Source organism: Chiloscyllium punctatum, chromosome 42 (assembly GCF_047496795.1).
Source record: "Chiloscyllium punctatum isolate Juve2018m chromosome 42, sChiPun1.3, whole genome shotgun sequence".
NCBI classification, from domain to species: Eukaryota; Metazoa; Chordata; class Chondrichthyes; order Orectolobiformes; family Hemiscylliidae; genus Chiloscyllium; species Chiloscyllium punctatum.
Window position 1 is genome coordinate 65,535,175 of NC_092780.1, and position 25,998 is coordinate 65,561,172.

Consider the following 25,998-nt stretch of genomic DNA (forward strand, 5'->3'; position numbering starts at 1 on the left):
TGTCCTGGACCACTGAAATGTTCTCCGACTGGGCGGGATCACTCCTGACTGTTGATTGTTGTGCGATGTCCATTCATCCGTTGCCGTAGACTCTGTTTGGTCTCCCCAATGTACCATGCCTCAGGGCATCCTTGCCTGCAGCGTATGAGATAGACAACATTGGCTGAGTTACATGAGTACCTGCTATGTACATGGTGGGAGGTATCCCCACGTGTAATAGTGGCATCCGTGTCAACACTCCTACACGTCTTGCAGCATCTACCTGTGGCGTCCTGAAAACCGGGCAGTGATCAGGACAATACCACACAACCCTGTCACGGTAGATGCTGCAAGACATGTCAGAATGTGGACATGGATACCACCATTACACATGGGGACACCTCCCACCATGTACGTGGCAGGTACTCATGTGACTCGGTCAATGCTGTCTATCTCATACGCTGCAGGCAAGGATGCCCTAAGGCAGGGTACATTGGCGAGACCAAACAGAGGCTACGGAAACAGATGAATAGACACTGCACAACAATCAACAGACAGGGGTGATCCCGCCCAGTTGGAGAACACTTCAGCAGTATGGGACATTCGACCTGGGACCTTTGGGTGACTGTCCTCCAAGGCAGACTTCGGGACAGGCAGCAGCAAAAAGTGGCCAAGCAGAGGCTGATAGCTAAGTTTGGTACCCATGGGGATGGCCTCGACCTGGACCTTGGGTTCATGTCACACTACAGATGACCCCCATTGCACTATACACACACACAGACACACACACTCAGACCCTCTCTCATACCCTCACACATACACTCCCACACACACCTTCTCACATCTTCCCCCCCACCCCACACACACACACAAGTTTGTGGGGTAAATTTGTACTTGCAGAATTACATTTTACTTTGCTCAAAAACTACATGAATCCATGTAAGATTCTGAAAATCTGTTTTTTTAGATTAGAATCAGTCTGACCATTGTGGCACAGACAGCTTCACAGGGAGTTAACACCTTCAATATATTATCTGGGCCGACAATGACACCAATTGCTAAAGTGCACTTGAGAATGCAACTTTTAAAAAAGTTTTGCGATTTACATATGAAAGAAGTGATACCAACATGGTCATTCTAAAATATGAGAGATTTAACAAACAATTCGGGTCTTTTTCAATATATAATTTCAGTTATATCACATGAAACTTTAACTATAAGTTCTGTATCTTATGACCTTATTCTCTATAGCCACCTGATGAAGGAGCGTCGCTCCAAAAGCTAGTGCTTCCAAATAAACCTGTTGGACTATAACCTGGTGTTGTGTGATTTCTAACTTTATAAAAAATTGGGCGGCATGTTGGCTCAGTGGTTAGCACTGCTGCCTCACAGCACCAGTGAGTCCGGTTCGATTCCAGCCTCAGGCGACTGTTCATGTGGAGTCTGCACGTTCTCCCCTGTCTACTTGGGTTTCCGCTGTGTGCTCCAGTTTCCTCCCACAGTTGAAAGACCCACAAAGGTTAGATTAATTGGCCAAGTTAAATTGCCCATAGTGTTCAGGGATGTGCAGGTTAAGTGAATTAGTCAGGGGTAAATGTAGAGTAACAGGGTAGGGGAAAGGATCAGGGTGGGTTACCCTTTGGAGGGTCAGTGTGGACTTGTTGGGCCAAATGGCCTATTTCCACACTGTAGGGATTCAATTAAATGATATGCCCATGGATTTCCGAAAGGTGTCATGTAATAGGCTGCCTATGGAGTTAAAGGAGTAGTGGCAACATGGATACAAAGTGGGCAGAGTGACAGGAAACAGGGAGTAATAATGAATAAATGCTGTTCAGATTGGAGCAATGTGTATAAAGACGCTCCACAGAAATCAGTGCAAGGACCACTGCCATTCTTGATCTATATTAATGGCTTAGATGTGGACGTACACAGCACAATTTCAAAATTTACAGATAACACCAAGCTCAGATGTAATATGAACTGTGAGGAGGATAGTGACAGACTTTCAGAGGACATATTCAGGCAGGTGAACAGGTGGCAGACAAAATTTAAAACAGAAAACTGTTATATTTAAGACAGAAAAAGTGACAAGAAGCTAAATAAAGAGCACAATTATAAATGGAATGCAGGAACAGAATGATCTGTAGGTATATGTTCTCAAATTGATCAAAATGGTTGAGAAAGTGTTCAAAAGGCATAAACAGCTTTACAAATAGAGAGAGAGAACTAGGCCATAATAAGGAGCCTTCATAACATACTGGCTCAATCTGAATTGAAGTTGTTATGGAGAAACTGTTTGCATTGTCTGATGATCAAAAATGATGTGAAGAGCAAACAAACCAACAGTGACATGTAAATTTTTTTTACACGGTGAGTGATTAGGATCTAGAATACACTGCTTCAGTATGTGGTGGAGGTAGGTTAATACAGCTCTCAAAAGGCATAAGCACTTGAAGATAGAGCATGCACAGGGCTATGTAGAAAGGGGAGGGGCTAGCATGTGGCTGAGTTGCCCAACCGCCAAATGACCTAACGATCATTCTGCTATTCCATCATCCACATTTTCTCCATACACTTAGGCGTTCACACTCTTTACCAGAACCATCTAAGACCGACCTCACTATCCCCCACTCTCCAAATGGATGTGTCAATGTGCCATTATATGAGATTGTCTGTACCTTGATCAGAAATGTCCAAGATGTGACAGATTGTCCCTTGAACAAAACAGCATACCACCTCGAGTTTTTAATAAACATTGTTCCCACACCTGGAATCAGTTAAGCCAGCAAGTTCACTGCTAGGAAACCAGAGGGGGCTGTACCTGGAGCTGGTCGGGTTTCAGTTTGATGGATCCCACGTTCCTATCCATCTCCTGAGCCTGTAGAGTCCACCGTGAGCCCTGCTGCTCATACAGCGCCCAGTACATTGGCAGCAATGGATACAATGCGAGCACGTTGTACAGTCGCTTCGCATCATTGATGATCTCTTTCTGAGAAACAGAGAAAGGGGAGTAGCAAATACAACACTCAGAAATCATTCCCAGCAGTTCACCTGCATCAGACAGCTGCTCCAGGATTGTCCTGGAGGGTCCCGAAATTACAGTTCACTCTTCAGGTTCCTTAAAGCAATTACATGTTTAAAAAAACGAGTGCTTTGATTATTAATTGTAAAGAGGTCTGAGGCAGGGAGAAATGTTATGTGATTGACAGAACCAATCAGATAATGGGGAATATATTTTTGATTGGTGAGGGATGGCAGGGTACTCTGAAAATGGCTGTTTAAGGAGGTGTAGTGATTGGCAGCAGGGAGTCATGTGATTATATACATCTAACAAATTCAGCTACAGTTGGCATCCCTATTGGTGCTAGGGTTGTTTTCCAAGACCGGGTGATATATTCTACATGGTACACGTTTATCCTTCTGTTACAGAAACTTGTGTGGCTGTTTTCCTCACACAGTGAGAGAACTTTTTCACCGACTCCAGTGAGTAACCGCTTGGTATAAAATAAGGGAAGGTCAAACCTCCACTAACCCATTCATCAGTATAACTTGCGTAATAAAACCCAGCTAGTGTTGGTTCTTCAATTATCTAGGGAGTTTGTTTGTCTTTCCAACAACTAACTGACCAATAGAAGTTTTATGTACTGATAAGAGGTGATGTCATTAATGTGCTTAACAATGTGACAGGATAAACATGAAGAGATTATTTACTTTTGGTTGGGAAATCAGAAGTTAAGCAGACCAACTTTAACATTAAAGCCAGACCATTCAGGATTGGAATCAAGAGAAAGATTGTTTTTTACACAAAATCTGAAACCATTTCCCCCTCAATAGCCTATGGATGCTGGGATGGGGAGTCAATTGAAATTCTCAAGACTGAGATGAAAAGATTTACTTTGAACAGCAAGGATATCAAGGATGTGGGCCAAATGTGGGTAAATAGAGATGAGATACAGATTAGATGCAATCTAATTGAGTACAGGAGGAGGCTTGAGAGGCTGAATGGTCTGCTCCAGTCTTTCCATGTTCACAAAAACAGAGATACCAGAAGAATGTGTGCTTGGGGCACCAGTCACAATTGTAATTGTAATCCCATTCCAAACATTTGCTTTTCCTGACTCCCTAATTGGGGGTTATATGTTTTGACGTTGCTTCTTACCTCTCTTGCCAGACAGGTGCAGTAGCGATATAGACAAGTGAAACATCAATATGTTCAATATCACCTCAAATTCCACAATGCAGCAAAGCAAGCAAAAGCGTGAAATTTTCTTGTGGAGCCTGGGCACAGACATTATGGCAGGAAAGTCATAAAATACCGAGGAAACAAAGGTTGCTTAGTGGCTAACACTTGAAAGATTGGTGATAAAAGCTTATTTAACCCGATTGCAACAGAATGTATAGGGCCATTGCAAAGGGTGAGGAATTCCAGCAGAACCGAAACCATCCCAAAGTTCAGCCCACCTTTCCTTGGTTTATTTCAAAAATTTCAAGGTCTATCACCCGTGCACAGCAGTGAGCATTTCAGAGAGTTGCCTGCCTTGCCACTAAGTGAAACTTCCATGGTAATGGAAATATATAAAGTTATCTCACCTCATACTTCTGGTCAGCCCAGTCTAGCCAATGCTCCTTACCTCCTTCCTTCTTTTTACTCATGTACCATTTGATCTTGTTGGTGATAGCACTCTGTTTAATACAAACAGGACAGAACTCATTGATTATGTATTAAGGCACAAGAAAAGGGAATACTCCCCAATTGCCTGAATGAATGCAATTCGAACAACACTCAAGAAACCTGACATGGTGAAATTACAGCTGGTCTTGTGCCTTATGGACAACTTTGGATAGCCAGGAGGTGAGTTACTTTCTGCAATATTGTAGCTTCTGACCTGCACTTGTGGCTGCTGTGTTTATATGCTGAGTCCAGGTGAATTTCTGGACAATGGTAATCTCCAGGATGTTGATAGTGAGGAATTCAGTGACATATTACCAGTAAATGTTAAGGAACAATAGTTCAATTAGATTTATTTGGAGAAAATCATTTCCTGGAATTTGAGCTGCATAAATGTTACTTAACACTTTTCAAGCCTGCACATTGTCTTGTTGCATTTGGACATGGTATCTGAGGAGATGAGAATGGTGCTGAACATTGAGCAATTATCGGCAAACATTTCCATGTCAGACTTTACATTCAAGGGGAAGGTCATTGATGAAGCAACTGAAGAGGGCTGGGCACCACCCTAAGGAACTCCTGCAGAGATGTCCTGGAGCTGACAAGTCTGATTCCCAACAATCACAATGAGCTTCCCATGCGCCAGGTATGATTCCAACCATTGGAGAGTTTTCCTTCTGATTTCCATTGCCAGTGTTGCTACACCTTGATGCTACACTCAGTCCAATGCAGACTCGCTGTCAAACTCACTGAAGACTGCATCTTTGCTGCTGGGGTGCTCTGGAGGACACTTAGATGGATCATTCACGTGGGTCTTGCAAGCTGAATACATGTGCAAATTTTTTTGCATCGATGTGCTCGGCTTTCGGATATTGAAGATGGAGTTATTTGTGGAGCCTCCTTCCTTAGTATGTCATTTCACTGCAGTGCACCATTCACAGCTGGATGCATCAGAACTGAAAAGTTTAGATAGATTGGATTGCTTACCACTGTCTGTCACCTGCTGCTTGGCACCATTTGGCACATATGTCACCCTGGTGCTCCACATGGCAAACCATCCCTCATGGAACTAAGGTTGATCTCATGACTTTATGGTAAACACTGATGATCAACATTGCTGTGACACACCTGGATATTAATGACCAACACTGCAGTGACACACCTGGATATTAATGACCAACACTGCAGTGACACACCTGGATATTAATGATCAACACTGCAGTGACACACCTGGATATTAATGATCAACACTGCAGTGACAGACCTGGATATTAATGATCAACACTGCAGTGACACACCTGGATATTAATGATCAACACTGCAGTGACACACCTGGATATTAATGATCAACACTGCAGTGACACACCTGGATATTAATGATCAACACTGCAGTGACACACCTGGATATTAATGATCAACACTGCAGTGACACACCTGGATATTAATGACCAACACTGCAGTGACAGTCCTGGATATTAATGATCAACACTGCAGTGACAGACCTGGATATTAATGATCAACACTGCAGTGACACACCTGGATATTAATAATCAACACTGCAGTGACACACCTGGATATTAATGATCAACACTGCAGTGACACACCTGGATATTAATGACCAACACTGCAGTGACACACCTGGATATTAATGATCAACACTGCAGTGACACACCTGGATATTAATGATCAACACTGCAGTGACACACCTGGATATTAATGACCAACACTGCAGTGACAGTCCTGGATATTAATGACCAACACTGCAGTGACAGACCTGGATATTAATGACCAACACTGCAGTGACAGTCCTGGATATTAATGACCAACACTGCAGTGACACACCTGGATATTAATGATCAACACTGCAGTGACACACCTGGATATTAATGACCAACACTGCAGTGACAGACCTGGATATTAATGACCAACACTGCAGTGACACACCTGGATATTAATGACCAACACTGCAGTGACACACCTGGATATTAATGATCAACACTGCAGTGACAGACCTGGATATTAATGACCAACACTGCAGTGACACACCTGGATATTAATGACCAACACTGCAGTGACACACCTGGATATTAATGATCAACACTGCAGTGACACACCTGGATATTAATGATCAACACTGCAGTGACACACCTGGATATTAATGATCAACACTGCAGTGACAGACCTGGATATTAATGACCAACACTGCAGTGACAGTCCTGGATATTAATGACCAACACTGCAGTGACACACCTGGATATTAATGATCAACACTGCAGTGACACACCTGGATATTAATGATCAACACTGCAGTGACACACCTGGATATTAATGATCAACACTGCAGTGACAGACCTGGATATTAATGACCAACACTGCAGTGACAGTCCTGGATATTAATGACCAACACTGCAGTGACACACCTGGACATTAATGACCAACACTGCAGTGACACACCTGGATATTAATGATCAACACTGCAGTGACACACCTGGATATTAATGACCAACACTGCAGTGACACACCTGGATATTAATGATCAACACTGCAGTGACAGACCTGGATATTAATGACCAACACTGCAGTGACAGTCCTGGATATTAATGATCAACACTGCAGTGACAGTCCTGGATATTAATGATCAACACTGCAGTGACACACCTGGATATTAATGACCAACACTGCAGTGACAGTCCTGGATATTAATGACCAACACTGCAGTGACAGTCCTGGATATTAATGACCAACACTGCAGTGACAGTCCTGGATATTAATGATCAACACTGCAGTGACAGACCTGGATATTAATGATCAACACTGCAGTGACACACCTGGATATTAATGATCAACACTGCAGTGACAGACCTGGATATTAATGACCAACACTGCAGTGACACACCTGGATATTAATGACCAACACTGCAGTGACACACCTGGATATTAATGACCAACACTGCAGTGACACACCTGGATATTAATGACCAACACTGCAGTGACACACCTGGATATTAATGACCAACACTGCAGTGACAGACCTGGATATTAATGATCAACACTGCAGTGACAGTCCTGGATATTAATGACCAACACTGCAGTGACAGTCCTGGATATTAATGATCAACACTGCAGTGACACACCTGGATATTAATGATCAACACTGCAGTGACACACCTGGATATTAATGATCAACACTGCAGTGACAGACCTGGATATTAATGACCAACACTGCAGTGACAGTCCTGGATATTAATGATCAACACTGCAGTGACACACCTGGATATTAATGACCAACACTGCTGTGACAGTCCTGGATATTAATGACCAACACTGCAGTGACACACCTGGATATTAATGACCAACACTGCAGTGACAGACCTGGATATTAATGATCAACACTGCAGTGACACACCTGGATATTAATGACCAACACTGCAGTGACACACCTGGATATTAATGATCAACACTGCTGTGACACACCTGGATATTAATGACCAACACTGCAGTGACACACCTGGATATTAATGATCAACACTGCAGTGACACACCTGGATATTAATGATCAACACTGCAGTGACACACCTGGATATTAATGACCAACACTGCAGTGACACACCTGGATATTAATGATCAACACTGCAGTGACACACCTGGATATTAATGACCAACACTGCAGTGACACACCTGGATATTAATGATCAACACTGCAGTGACACACCTGGATATTAATGACCAACACTGCAGTGACACACCTGGATATTAATGACCAACACTGCAGTGACACACCTGGATATTAATGACCAACACTGCAGTGACAGACCTGGATATTAATGATCAACACTGCAGTGACACACCTGGATATTAATGACCAACACTGCAGTGACTCACCTGGATATTAATGATCAACACTGCAGTGACAGTCCTGGATATTAATGACCAACACTGCAGTGACACACCTGGATATTAATGACCAACACTGCAGTGACACACCTGGATATTAATGACCAACACTGCAGTGACACACCTGGATATTAATGACCAACACTGCAGTGACACACCTGGATATTAATGATCAACACTGCTGTGACACACCTGGATATTAATGACCAACACTGCAGTGACACACCTGGATATTAATGATCAACACTGCAGTGACACACCTGGATATTAATGATCAACACTGCAGTGACACACCTGGATATTAATGACCAACACTGCAGTGACACACCTGGATATTAATGATCAACACTGCAGTGACACACCTGGATATTAATGACCAACACTGCAGTGACACACCTGGATATTAATGATCAACACTGCAGTGACACACCTGGATATTAATGATCAACACTGCAGTGACACACCTGGATATTAATGATCAACACTGCAGTGACAGTCCTGGATATTAATGATCAACACTGCAGTGACACACCTGGATATTAATGACCAACACTGCAGTGACACACCTGGATATTAATGACCAACACTGCAGTGACACACTTGGATATTAATGACCAACACTGCAGTGACACACCTGGATATTAATGACCAACACTGCAGTGACAGTCCTGGATATTAATGATCAACACTGCAGTGACAGTCCTGGATATTAATGATCAACACTGCAGTGACACACCTGGATATTAATGACCAACACTGCAGTGACACACCTGGATATTAATGACCAACACTGCAGTGACACACCTGGATATTAATGACCAACACTGCAGTGACACACCTGGATATTAATGACCAACACTGCAGTGACACACCTGGATATTAATGATCAACACTGCAGTGACAGTCCTGGATATTAATGATCAACACTGCAGTGACACACCTGGATATTAATGACCAACACTGCAGTGACACACCTGGATATTAATGACCAACACTGCAGTGACACACCTGGATATTAATGATCAACACTGCAGTGACACACCTGGATATTAATGATCAACACTGCAGTGACAGTCCTGGATATTAATGATCAACACTGCAGTGACACACCTGGATATTAATGACCAACACTGCAGTGACACACCTGGATATTAATGACCAACACTGCAGTGACACACCTGGATATTAATGATCAACACTGCAGTGACACACCTGGATATTAATGATCAACACTGCAGTGACACACCTGGATATTAATGACCAACACTGCAGTGACAGTCCTGGATATTAATGATCAACACTGCAGTGACAGACCTGGATATTAATGACCAACACTGCAGTGACAGACCTGGATATTAATGACCAACACTGCAGTGACACACCTGGATATTAATGATCAACACTGCAGTGACACACCTGGATATTAATGATCAACACTGCAGTGACAGACCTGGATATTAATGACCAACACTGCAGTGACACACCTGGATATTAATGACCAACACTGCAGTGACACACCTGGATATTAATGATCAACACTGCAGTGACACACCTGGATATTAATGACCAACACTGCAGTGACAGACCTGGATATTAATGATCAACACTGCAGTGACACACCTGGATATTAATGACCAACACTGCAGTGACACACCTGGATATTAATGATCAACACTGCAGTGACACACCTGGATATTAATGACCAACACTGCAGTGACACACCTGGATATTAATGATCAACACTGCAGTGACACACCTGGATATTAATGATCAACACTGCAGTGACACACCTGGATATTAATGATCAACACTGCAGTGACACACCTGGATATTAATGACCAACACTGCAGTGACACACCTGGATATTAATGATCAACACTGCAGTGACACACCTGGATATTAATGATCAACACTGCAGTGACACACCTGGATATTAATGACCAACACTGCAGTGACACACCTGGATATTAATGATCAACACTGCAGTGACACACCTGGATATTAATGATCAACACTGCAGTGACACACCTGGATATTAATGACCAACACTGCAGTGACACACCTGGATATTAATGACCAACACTGCAGTGACAGACCTGGATATTAATGATCAACACTGCAGTGACACACCTGGATATTAATGATCAACACTGCAGTGACAGTCCTGGATATTAATGACCAACACTGCAGTGACAGACCTGGATATTAATGACCAACACTGCAGTGACACACCTGGATATTAATGACCAACACTGCAGTGACACACCTGGATATTAATGATCAACACTGCAGTGACAGTCCTGGATATTAATGATCAACACTGCAGTGACAGTCCTGGATATTAATGATCAACACTGCAGTGACACACCTGGATATTAATGACCAACACTGCAGTGACACACCTGGATATTAATGACCAACACTGCAGTGACAGACCTGGATATTAATGACCAACACTGCAGTGACAGTCCTGGATATTAATGATCAAAACTGCAGTGACAGTCCTGGATATTAATGATCAACACTGCAGTGACAGACCTGGATATTAATGATCAACACTGCAGTGACACACCTGGATATTAATGATCAACACTGCAGTGACAGACCTGGATATTAATGACCAACACTGCAGTGACACACCTGGATATTAATGACCAACACTGCAGTGACAGACCTGGATATTAATGACCAACACTGCAGTGACAGACCTGGACATTAATGATCAACACTGCAGTGACACACCTGGATATTAATGACCAACACTGCAGTGACAGACCTGGATATTAATGACCAACACTGCAGTGACACACCTGGATATTAATGACCAACACTGCAGTGACAGACCTGGATATTAATGACCAACACTGCAGTGACACACCTGGATATTAATGACCAACACTGCAGTGACACACCTGGATATTAATGACCAACACTGCAGTGACACACCTGGATATTAATGACCAACACTGCAGTGACACACCTGGATATTAATGATCAACACTGCAGTGACAGTCCTGGATATTAATGATCAACACTGCAGTGACAGTCCTGGATATTAATGATCAACACTGCAGTGACACACCTGGATATTAATGATCAACACTGCAGTGACACACCTGGATATTAATGACCAACACTGCAGTGACAGTCCTGGATATTAATGATCAACACTGCAGTGACACACCTGGATATTAATGACCAACACTGCAGTGACACACCTGGATATTAATGATCAACACTGCAGTGACACACCTGGATATTAATGATCAACACTGCAGTGACACACCTGGATATTAATGACCAACACTGCAGTGACACACCTGGATATTAATGACCAACACTGCAGTGACAGTCCTGGATATTAATGATCAACACTGCAGTGACACACCTGGATATTAATGACCAACACTGCAGTGACACACCTGGATATTAATGATCAACACTGCAGTGACACACCTGGATATTAATGATCAACACTGCAGTGACACACCTGGATATTAATGACCAACACTGCAGTGACACACCTGGATATTAATGATCAACACTGCTGTGACACACCTGGATATTAATGATCAACACTGCAGTGACAGTCCTGGATATTAATGACCAACACTGCAGTGACAGACCTGGATAATAATGATCAACACTGCAGGGACAGACCTGGATATTAATGACCAACACTGCAGTGACACACCTGGATATTAATGATCAACACTGCAGTGACACACCTGGATATTAATGACCAACACTGCAGTGACACACCTGGATATTAATGATCAACACTGCAGTGACAGTCCTGGATATTAATGATCAACACTGCAGTGACACACCTGGATATTAATGATCAACACTGCAGTGACACACCTGGATATTAATGATCAACACTGCAGTGACACACCTGGATATTAATGACCAACACTGCAGTGACACACCTGGATATTAATGATCAACACTGCAGTGACACACCTGGATATTAATGACCAACACTGCAGTGACAGACCTGGATATTAATGATCAACACTGCAGTGACACACCTGGATATTAATGATCAACACTGCAGTGACACACCTGGATATTAATGATCAACACTGCAGTGACACACCTGGATATTAATGATCAACACTGCAGTGACACACCTGGATATTAATGACCAACACTGCAGTGACACACCTGGATATTAATGATCAACACTGCAGTGACACACCTGGATATTAATGATCAACACTGCAGTGACACACCTGGATATTAATGACCAACACTGCAGTGACACACCTGGATATTAATGATCAACACTGCAGTGACACACCTGGATATTAATGATCAACACTGCAGTGACAGACCTGGATATTAATGACCAACACTGCAGTGACACACCTGGATATTAATGACCAACACTGCAGTGACAGACCTGGATATTAATGATCAACACTGCAGTGACACACCTGGATATTAATGACCAACACTGCAGTGACACACCTGGATATTAATGATCAACACTGCAGTGACACACCTGGATATTAATGACCAACACTGCAGTGACACACCTGGATATTAATGATCAACACTGCAGTGACACACCTGGATATTAATGATCAACACTGCAGTGACAGACCTGGATATTAATGATCAACACTGCAGTGACACACCTGGATATTAATGACCAACACTGCAGTGACAGACCTGGATATTAATGATCAATACTGCAGTGACACACCTGGATATTAATGATCAACACTGCAGTGACACACCTGGATATTAATGACCAACACTGCAGTGACACACCTGGATATTAATGATCAACACTGCAGTGACACACCTGGATATTAATGACCAACACTGCAGTGACACACCTGGATATTAATGATCAACACTGCAGTGACACACCTGGATATTAATGATCAACACTGCTGTGACAGACCTGGATATTAATGACCAACACTGCAGTGACACACCTGGATATTAATGATCAACACTGCAGTGACACACCTGGATATTAATGACCAACACTGCAGTGACAGTCCTGGATATTAATGATCAACACTGCAGTGACACACCTGGATATTAATGACCAACACTGCAGTGACACACCTGGATATTAATGATCAACACTGCAGTGACAGACCTGGATATTAATGATCAACACTGCAGTGACACACCTGGATATTAATGACCAACACTGCAGTGACACACCTGGATATTAATGATCAACACTGCAGTGACACACCTGGATATTAATGACCAACACTGCAGTGACACACCTGGATATTAATGATCAACACTGCAGTGACACACCTGGATATTAATGATCAACACTGCAGTGACAGACCTGGATATTAATGATCAACACTGCAGTGACACACCTGGATATTAATGACCAACACTGCAGTGACACACCTGGATATTAATGACCAACACTGCAGTGACACACCTGGATATTAATGATCAACACTGCAGTGACACACCTGGATATTAATGACCAACACTGCAGTGACACACCTGGATATTAATGATCAACACTGCAGTGACACACCTGGATATTAATGATCAACACTGCAGTGACAGACCTGGATATTAATGATCAACACTGCAGTGACACACCTGGATATTAATGACCAACACTGCAGTGACACACCTGGATATTAATGATCAACACTGCAGTGACAGACCTGGATATTAATGACCAACACTGCAGTGACAGACCTGGATATTAATGACCAACACTGCAGTGACAGACCTGGATATTAATGATCAACACTGCAGTGACAGTCCTGGATATTAATGACCAACACTGCAGTGACAGGCCTGGATATTAATGATCAACACTGCAGTGACACGCCTGGATATTAATGACCAACACTGCAGTGACACACCTGGATATTAATGACCAACACTGCAGTGACAGTCCTGGATATTAATGACCAACACTGCAGTGACACACCTGGATATTAATGATCAACACTGCAGTGACACACCTGGATATTAATGACCAACACTGCAGTGACACACCTGGATATTAATGACCAACACTGCAGTGACACACCTGGATATTAATGACCAACACTGCAGTGACACACCTGGATATTAATGACCAACACTGCAGTGACAGACCTGGATATTAATGACCAACACTGCAGTGACAGTCCTGGATATTAATGACCAACACTGCAGTGACAGTCCTGGATATTAATGACCAACACTGCAGTGATACACCTGGATATTAATGATCAACACTGCAGTGACACACCTGGATATTAATGATCAACACTGCAGTGACACACCTGGATATTAATGATCAACACTGCAGTGACACACCTGGATATTAATGACCAACACTGCAGTGACACACCTGGATATTAATGATCAACACTGCAGTGACACACCTGGATATTAATGATCAACACTGCAGTGACACACCTGGATATTAATGACCAACACTGCAGTGACAGTCCTGGATATTAATGACCAACACTGCAGTGACACACCTGGATATTAATGACCAACACTGCAGTGACAGACCTGGATATTAATGACCAACACTGCAGTGACAGTCCTGGACATTAATGATCAACACTGCAGTGACAGTCCTGGATATTAATGATCAACACTGCAGTGACACACCTGGATATTAATGACCAACACTGCAGTGACAGTCCTGGATATTAATGACCAACACTGCAGTGACAGACCTGGATATTAATGACCAACACTGCAGTGACAGTCCTGGACATTAATGATCAACACTGCAGTGACAGTCCTGGATATTAATGACCAACACTGCAGTGACAGTCCTGGACATTAATGATCAACACTGCAGTGACAGTCCTGGATATTAATGATCAACACTGCAGTGACACACCTGGATATTAATGACCAACACTGCAGTGACACACCTGGATATTAATGACCAACACTGCAGTGACACACCTGGATATTAATGACCAACACTGCAGTGACAGTCCTGGATATTAATGACCAACACTGCAGTGACACACCTGGATATTAATGACCAACACTGCAGTGACACACCTGGATATTAATGACCAACACTGCAGTGACACACCTGGATATTAATGACCAACACTGCAGTGACACACCTGGATATTAATGACCAACACTGCAGTGACAGTCCTGGATATTAATGATCAACACTGCAGTGACACACCTGGATATTAATGATCAACACTGCAGTGACACACCTGGATATTAATGATCAACACTGCAGTGACAGACCTGGATATTAATGATCAACACTGCAGTGACAGACCTGGATATTAATGACCAACACTGCAGTGACACACCTGGATATTAATGACCAACACTGCAGTGACAGACCTGGATATTAATGACCAACACTGCAGTGACACACCTGGATATTAATGATCAACACTGCAGTGACACACCTGGATATTAATGATCAACACTGCAGTGACAGTCCTGGATATTAATGATCAACACTGCAGTGACAGTCCTGGATATTAATGATCAACACTGCAGTGACAGACCTGGATATTAATGATCAACACTGCAGTGACACACCTGGATATTAATGACCAACACTGCAGTGACAGACCTGGATATTAATGATCAACACTGCAGTGACAGACCTGGATATTAATGACCAACACTGCAGTGACACACCTGGATATTAATGACCAACACTGCAGTGACAGACCTGGATATTAATGACCAACACTGCAGTGACACACCTGGATATTAATGATCAACACTGCAGTGACACACCTGGATATTAATGACCAACACTGCAGTGACACACCTGGATATTAATGACCAACACTGCAGTGACACACCTGGATATTAATGATCAACACTGCAGTGACACACCTGGATATTAATGATCAACACTGCAGTGACACACCTGGATATTAATGATCAACACTGCAGTGACACAACCTGGATATTAATGATCAACACTGCAGTGACAGTCCTGGATATTAATGATCAACACTGCAGTGACACACCTGGATATTAATGACCAACACTGCAGTGACACACCTGGATATTAATGACCAACACTGCAGTGACACACCTGGATATTAATGATCAACACTGCAGTGACAGACCTGGATATTAATGACCAACACTGCAGTGACAGACCTGGATATTAATGATCAACACTGCAGTGACACACCTGGATATTAATGACCAACACTGCAGTGACACACCTGGATATTAATGACCAACACTGCTGTGACACACCTGGATATTAATGACCAACACTGCAGTGACACACCTGGATATTAATGATCAACACTGCAGTGACACACCTGGATATTAATGATCAACACTGCAGTGACAGACCTGGATATTAATGACCAACACTGCAGTGACAGACCTGGATATTAATGACCAACACTGCAGTGACAGTCCTGGATATTAATGACCAACACTGCAGTGACAGACCTGGATATTAATGATCAACACTGCAGTGACACACCTGGATATTAATGATCAACACTGCAGTGACAGTCCTGGATATTAATGATCAACACTGCAGTGACACACCTGGATATTAATGATCAACACTGCAGTGACAGACCTGGATATTAATGACCAACACTGCAGTGACAGACCTGGATATTAATGATCAACACTGCAGTGACACACCTGGATATTAATGACCAACACTGCAGTGACAGACCTGGATATTAATGATCAACACTGCAGTGACACACCTGGATATTAATGACCAACACTGCAGTGACACACCTGGATATTAATGATCAACACTGCAGTGACACACCTGGATATTAATGATCAACACTGCAGTGACAGACCTGGATATTAATGATCAACACTGCAGTGACACACCTGGATATTAATGATCAACACTGCAGTGACAGTCCTGGATATTAATGGCCAACACTGCAGTGACAGACCTGGATATTAATGATCAACACTGCAGTGACACACCTGGATATTAATGATCAACACTGCAGTGACAGACCTGGATATTAATGATCAACACTGCAGTGACACACCTGGATATTAATGATCAACACTGCAGTGACACACCTGGATATTAATGATCAACACTGCAGTGACAGACCTGGATATTAATGATCAACACTGCAGTGACACACCTGGATATTAATGACCAACACTGCAGTGACAGACCTGGATATTAATGACCAACACTGCAGTGACACACCTGGATATTAATGACCAACACTGCAGTGACACACCTGGATATTAATGATCAACACTGCAGTGACACACCTGGATATTAATGACCAACACTGCAGTGACACACCTGGATATTAATGACCAACACTGCAGTGACAGACCTGGATATTAATGATCAACACTGCAGTGACACACCTGGATATTAATGATCAACACTGCAGTGACAGTCCTGGATATTAATGACCAACACTGCAGTGACAGACCTGGATATTAATGATCAACACTGCAGTGACACACCTGGATATTAATGATCAACACTGCAGTGACACACCTGGATATTAATGACCAACACTGCAGTGACACACCTGGATATTAATGATCAACACTGCAGTGACACACCTGGATATTAATGATCAACACTGCTGTGACACACCTGGATATTAATGATCAACACTGCAGTGACAGTCCTGGATATTAATGACCAACACTGCAGTGACACACCTGGATATTAATGACCAACACTGCAGTGACACACCTGGATATTAATGACCAACACTGCAGTGACACACCTGGATATTAATGACCAACACTGCAGTGACAGTCCTGGATATTAATGACCAACACTGCAGTGACAGTCCTGGATATTAATGATCAACACTGCAGTGACACACCTGGATATTAATGATCAACACTGCAGTGACACACCTGGATATTAATGACCAACACTGCAGTGACACACCTGGATATTAATGACCAACACTGCAGTGACACACCTGGATATTAATGACCAACACTGCAGTGACACACCTGGATATTAATGACCAACACTGCAGTGACAGTCCTGGATATTAATGACCAACACTGCAGTGACACACCTGGATATTAATGACCAACACTGCAGTAACACACCTGGATATTAATGACCAACACTGCAGTGACACACCTGGATATTAATGACCAACACTGCAGTGACACACCTGGATATTAATGATCAACACTGCAGTGACAGACCTGGATATTAATGATCAACACTGCAGTGACAGACCTGGATATTAATGACCAACACTGCAGTGACACACCTGGATATTAATGATCAACACTGCAGTGACAGACCTGGATATTAATGACCAACACTGCAGTGACACACCTGGATATTAATGATCAACACTGCAGTGACACACCTGGATATTAATGATCAACACTGCAGTGACAGTCCTGGATATTAATGACCAACACTGCAGTGACACACCTGGATATTAATGACCAACACTGCAGTGACACACCTGGATATTAATGACCAACACTGCAGTGACACACCTGGATATTAATGATCAACACTGCAGTGACAGACCTGGATATTAATGATCAACACTGCAGTGACACACCTGGATATTAATGACCAACACTGCAGTGACAGACCTGGATATTAATGACCAACACTGCAGTGACAGACCTGGATATTAATGACCAACACTGCAGTGACAGTCCTGGATATTAATGATCAACACTGCAGTGACAGACCTGGATATTAATGATCAACACTGCAGTGACAGACCTGGATATTAATGACCAACACTGCAGTGACACACCTGGATATTAATGACCAACACTGCAGTGACACACCTGGATATTAATGATCAACACTGCAGTGACACACCTGGATATTAATGACCAACACTGCAGTGACACACCTGGATATTAATGACCAACACTGCAGTGACACACCTGGATATTAATGATCAACACTGCAGTGACACACCTGGATATTAATGATCAACACTGCAGTGACACACCTGGATATTAATGACCAACACTGCAGTGACAGACCTGGATATTAATGATCAACACTGCAGTGACACACCTGGATATTAATGATCAACACTGCAGTGACACACCTGGATATTAATGATCAACACTGCAGTGACACACCTGGATATTAATGACCAACACTGCAGTGACAGACCTGGATATTAATGACCAACACTGCAGTGACAGTCCTGGATATTAATGATCAACACTGCAGTGACAGACCTGGATATTAATGACCAACACTGCAGTGACACACCTGGATATTAATGATCAACACTGCAGTGACACACCTGGATATTAATGACCAACACTGCAGTGACAGACCTGGATATTAATGACCAACACTGCAGTGACACAACCTGGATATTAATGATCAACACTGCAGTGACACACCTGGATATTAATGACCAACACTGCAGTGACACAACCTGGATATTAATGATCAACACTGCAGTGACAGTCCTGGATATTAATGATCAACACTGCAGTGACAGTCCTGGATATTAATGATCAACACTGCAGTGACACACCTGGATATTAATGATCAACACTGCAGTGACAGTCCTGGATATTAATGATCAACACTGCAGTGACAGACCTGGATATTAATGACCAACACTGCAGTGACACACCTGGATATTAATGATCAACACTGCAGTGACACACCTGGATATTAATGACCAACACTGCAGTGACACAACCTGGATATTAATGATCAACACTGCAGTGACAGTCCTGGATATTAATGATCAACACTGCAGTGACAGTCCTGGATATTAATGATCAACACTGCAGTGACACACCTGGATATTAATGATCAACACTGCAGTGACACACCTGGATATTAATGACCAACACTGCAGTGACACACCTGGATATTAATGATCAACACTGCAGTGACACACCTGGATATTAATGACCAACACTGCAGTGACCCACCTGGATATTAATGACCAACACTGCTGTGACACACCTGGATATTAATGACCAACACTGCAGTGACACACCTGGATATTAATGATCAACACTGCAGTGACAGACCTGGATATTAATGACCAACACTGCAGTGACAGTCCTGGATATTAATGACCAACACTGCAGTGACAGTCCTGGATATTAATGATCAACACTGCAGTGACAGACCTGGATATTAATGACCAACACTGCAGTGACACACCTGGATATTAATGATCAACACTGCAGTGACACACCTGGATATTAATGACCAACACTGCAGTGACAGTCCTGGATATTAATGATCAACACTGCAGTGACACACCTGGATATTAATGACCAACACTGCAGTGACAGACCTGGATATTAATGACCAACACTGCAGTGACAGTCCTGGATATTAATGACCAACACTGCAGTGACACACCTGGATATTAATGACCAACACTGCAGTGACACACCTGGATATTAATGACCAACACTGCAGTGACAGACCTGGATATTAATGACCAACACTGCAGTGACACACCTGGATATTAATGATCAACACTGCAGTGACAGACCTGGATATTAATGATCAACACTGCAGTGACACACCTGGATATTAATGATCAACACTGCAGTGACAGTCCTGGATATTAATGACCAACACTGCAGTGACAGACCTGGATATTAATGACCAACACTGCAGTGACACACCTGGATATTAATGATCAACACTGCAGTGACAGACCTGGATATTAATGATCAACACTGCAGTGACACACCTGGATATTAATGATCAACACTGCAGTGACAGACCTGGATATTAATGACCAACACTGCAGTGACACACCTGGATATTAATGACCAACACTGCAGTGACACACCTGGATATTAATGATCAACACTGCAGTGACACACCTGGATATTAATGACCAACACTGCAGTGACAGACCTGGATATTAATGACCAACACTGCAGTGACACACCTGGATATTAATGACCAACACTGCAGTGACACACCTGGATATTAATGATCAACACTGCAGTGACACACCTGGATATTAATGATCAACACTGCAGTGACACACCTGGATATTAATGATCAACACTGCAGTGACAGTCCTGGATATTAATGATCAACACTGCAGTGACACACCTGGATATTAATGACCAACACTGCAGTGACACACCTGGATATTAATGACCAACACTGCAGTGACAGTCCTGGATATTAATGACCAACACTGCAGTGACACACCTGGATATTAATGATCAACACTGCAGTGACAGACCTGGATATTAATGACCAACACTGCAGTGACAGACCTGGATATTAATGATCAACACTGCAGTGACACACCTGGATATTAACGATCAACACTGCAGTGACACACCTGGATATTAATGACCAACACTGCAGTGACACACCTGGATATTAATGACCAACACTGCAGTGACACACCTGGATATTAATGATCAACACTGCTGTGACACACCTGGATATTAATGACCAACACTGCAGTGACACACCTGGATATTAATGATCAACACTGCAGTGACACACCTGGATATTAATGACCAACACTGCAGTGACACACCTGGATATTAATGACCAACACTGCAGTGACACACCTGGATATTAATGACCAACACTGCAGTGACAGACCTGGATATTAATGACCAACACTGCAGTGACAGTCCTGGATATTAATGATCAACACTGCAGTGACACACCTGGATATTAATGACCAACACTGCTGTGACACACCTGGATATTAATGACCAACACTGCAGTGACACACCTGGATATTAATGACCAACACTGCAGTGACAGTCCTGGATATTAATGACCAACACTGCAGTGACAGACCTGGATATTAATGATCAACACTGCAGTGACACACCTGGATATTAATGATCAACACTGCAGTGACACACCTGGATATTAATGACCAACACTGCAGTGACACACCTGGATATTAATGATCAACACTGCAGTGACACACCTGGATATTAATGACCAACACTGCAGTGACACACCTGGATATTAATGATCAACACTGCAGTGACAGACCTGGATATTAATGACCAACACTGCAGTGACAGACCTGGATATTAATGACCAACACTGCAGTGACACACCTGGATATTAATGATCAACACTGCAGTGACAGTCCTGGATATTAATGATCAACACTGCAGTGACACACCTGGATATTAATGACCAACACTGCTGTGACACACCTGGATATTAATGACCAACACTGCAGTGACACACCTGGATATTAATGACCAACACTGCAGTGACAGTCCTGGATATTAATGACCAACACTGCAGTGACAGACCTGGATATTAATGATCAACACTGCAGTGACACACCTGGATATTAATGATCAACACTGCAGTGACACACCTGGATATTAATGACCAACACTGCAGTGACACACCTGGATATTAATGATCAACACTGCAGTGACACACCTGGATATTAATGACCAACACTGCAGTGACACACCTGGATATTAATGATCAACACTGCAGTGACAGTCCTGGATATTAATGATCAACACTGCAGTGACAGACCTGGATATTAATGATCAACACTGCAGTGACACACCTGGATATTAATGACCAACACTGCAGTGACACACCTGGATATTAATGATCAACACTGCAGTGACACACCTGGATATTAATGATCAACACTGCAGTGACAGACCTGGATATTAATGATCAACACTGCAGTGACACACCTGGATATTAATGACCAACACTGCAGTGACACACCTGGATATTAATGATCAACACTGCAGTGACACACCTGGATATTAATGATCAACACTGCAGTGACACACCTGGATATTAATGATCAACACTGCAGTGACACACCTGGATATTAATGACCAACACTGCAGTGACAGTCCTGGATATTAATGACCAACACTGCAGTGACACACCTGGATATTAATGACCAACACTGCAGTGACACACCTGGATATTAATGACCAACACTGCAGTGACAGACCTGGATATTAATGACCAACACTGCAGTGACACACCTGGATATTAATGATCAACACTGCAGTGACAGACCTGGATATTAATGATCAACACTGCAGTGACACACCTGGATATTAATGATCAATACTGCAGTGACAGACCTGGATATTAATGATCAATACTGCAGTGACACACCTGGATATTAATGACCAACACTGCAGTGACACACCTGGATATTAATGATCAACACTGCAGTGACACACCTGGATATTAATGACCAACACTGCAGTGACACACCTGGATAATAATGACCAACACTGCTGTGACACACCTGGATATTAATGATCAACACTGCAGTGACACACCTGGATATTAATGACCAACACTGCAGTGACAGTCCTGGATATTAATGATCAACACTGCAGTGACACACCTGGATATTAATGACCAACACTGCAGTGACACACCTGGATATTAATGACCAACACTGCAGTGACAGACCTGGATATTAATGACCGACACTGCAGTGACACACCTGGATATTAATGACCGACACTGCAGTGACAGTCCTGGATATTAATGACCGACACTGCAGTGACACACCTGGATATTAATGACCGACACTGCAGTGACACACCTGGATATTAATGACCGACAGTGCAGTGACAGACCTGGATATTAATGACCGACACTGCAGTGACAGACCTGGATATTAATGACCAACACTGCAGTGACAGACCTGGATATTAATGACCAACACTGCAGTGACACACCTGGATATTAATGATCAACACTGCAGTGACACACCTGGATATTAATGACCAACACTGCTGTGACACACCTGGATATTAATGACCAACACTGCAGTGACACACCTGGATATTAATGATCAACACTGCAGTGACACACCTGGACATTAATGACCAACACTGCAGTGACACACCTGGATATTAATGACCAACACTGCAGTGACAGACCTGGATATTAATGATCAACACTGCAGTGACAGACCTGGATATTAATGACCAACACTGCAGTGACACACCTGGATATTAATGATCAACACTGCAGTGACAGACCTGGATATTAATGACCAACACTGCAGTGACAGTCCTGGATATTAATGACCAACACTGCAGTGACACACCTGGATATTAATGACCAACACTGCAGTGACAGACCTGGATATTAATGATCAACACTGCAGTGACAGACCTGGATATTAATGACCAACACTGCAGTGACACACCTGGATATTAATGATCAACACTGCAGTGACAGACCTGGATATTAATGATCAACACTGCAGTGACAGACCTGGATATTAATGACCAACACTGCAGTGACACACCTGGATATTAATGACCAACACTGCAGTGACACACCTGGATATTAATGATCAACACTGCAGTGACACACCTGGATATTAATGATCAACACTGCAGTGACAGACCTGGATATTAATGACCAACACTGCAGTGACACACCTGGATATTAATGATCAACACTGCAGTGACACACCTGGATATTCATGATCAACACTGCAGTGACACACCTGGATATTAATGACCAACACTGCAGTGACACACCTGGATATTAATGATCAACACTGCAGTGACACACCTGGATATTAATGATCAACACTGCAGTGACACACCTGGATATTAATGACCAACACTGCAGTGACACACCTGGATATTAATGATCAACACTGCAGTGACAGACCTGGATATTAATGATCAACACTGCAGTGACACACCTGGATATTAATGATCAACACTGCAGTGACACACCTGGATATTAATGATCAACACTGCAGTGACAGTCCTGGATATTAATGACCAACACTGCAGTGACAGACCTGGATATTAATGACCAACACTGCTGTGACACACCTGGATATTAATGACCAACACTGCTGTGACACACCTGGATATTAATGACCAACACTGCAGTGACAGACCTGGATATTAATGACCAACACTGCAGTGACAGACCTGGATATTAATGACCAACACTGCAGTGACAGACCTGGATATTAATGACCAACACTGCAGTGACACACCTGGATATTAATGACCAACACTGCAGTGACAGTCCTGGATATTAATGACCAACACTGCAGTGACACACCTGGATATTAATGACCAACACTGCAGTGACACACCTGGATATTAATGATCAACACTGCAGTGACACACCTGGATATTAATGATCAACACTGCAGTGACACACCTGGATATTAATGATCAACACTGCAGTGACACACCTGGATATTAATGACCAACACTGCAGTGACACACCTGGATATTAATGACCAACACTGCAGTGACAGACCTGGATATTAATGACCAACACTGCAGTGACACACCTGGATATTAATGACCAACACTGCAGTGACACACCTGGATATTAATGATCAACACTGCAGTGACAGTCCTGGATATTAATGATCAACACTGCAGTGACAGACCTGGATATTAATGACCAACACTGCAGTGACAGACCTGGATATTAATGACCAACACTGCAGTGACACACCTGGATATTAATGACCAAC

General features: G+C 42.8%; 1 protein-coding gene across 2 annotated transcripts in view; it reads right to left on the reverse strand.

Annotated features, from left to right (window-relative positions):
• The window catches only part of LOC140465507 (solute carrier family 15 member 2-like), a 309,483-nt gene that overhangs the window by 52,106 nt on the left and 231,379 nt on the right, over positions 1-25,998 (reverse strand). For both annotated transcript variants that reach the window (XM_072561041.1, XM_072561040.1), the window contains exons 11-12: positions 4,573-4,665; positions 2,804-2,971 (exon numbers count right to left, since the gene is read on the reverse strand). In XM_072561041.1, coding sequence (XP_072417142.1) covers positions 2,804-2,971; positions 4,573-4,665 — 261 coding nt within the window. The remainder of the gene's footprint in view (positions 1-2,803; positions 2,972-4,572; positions 4,666-25,998) is intronic.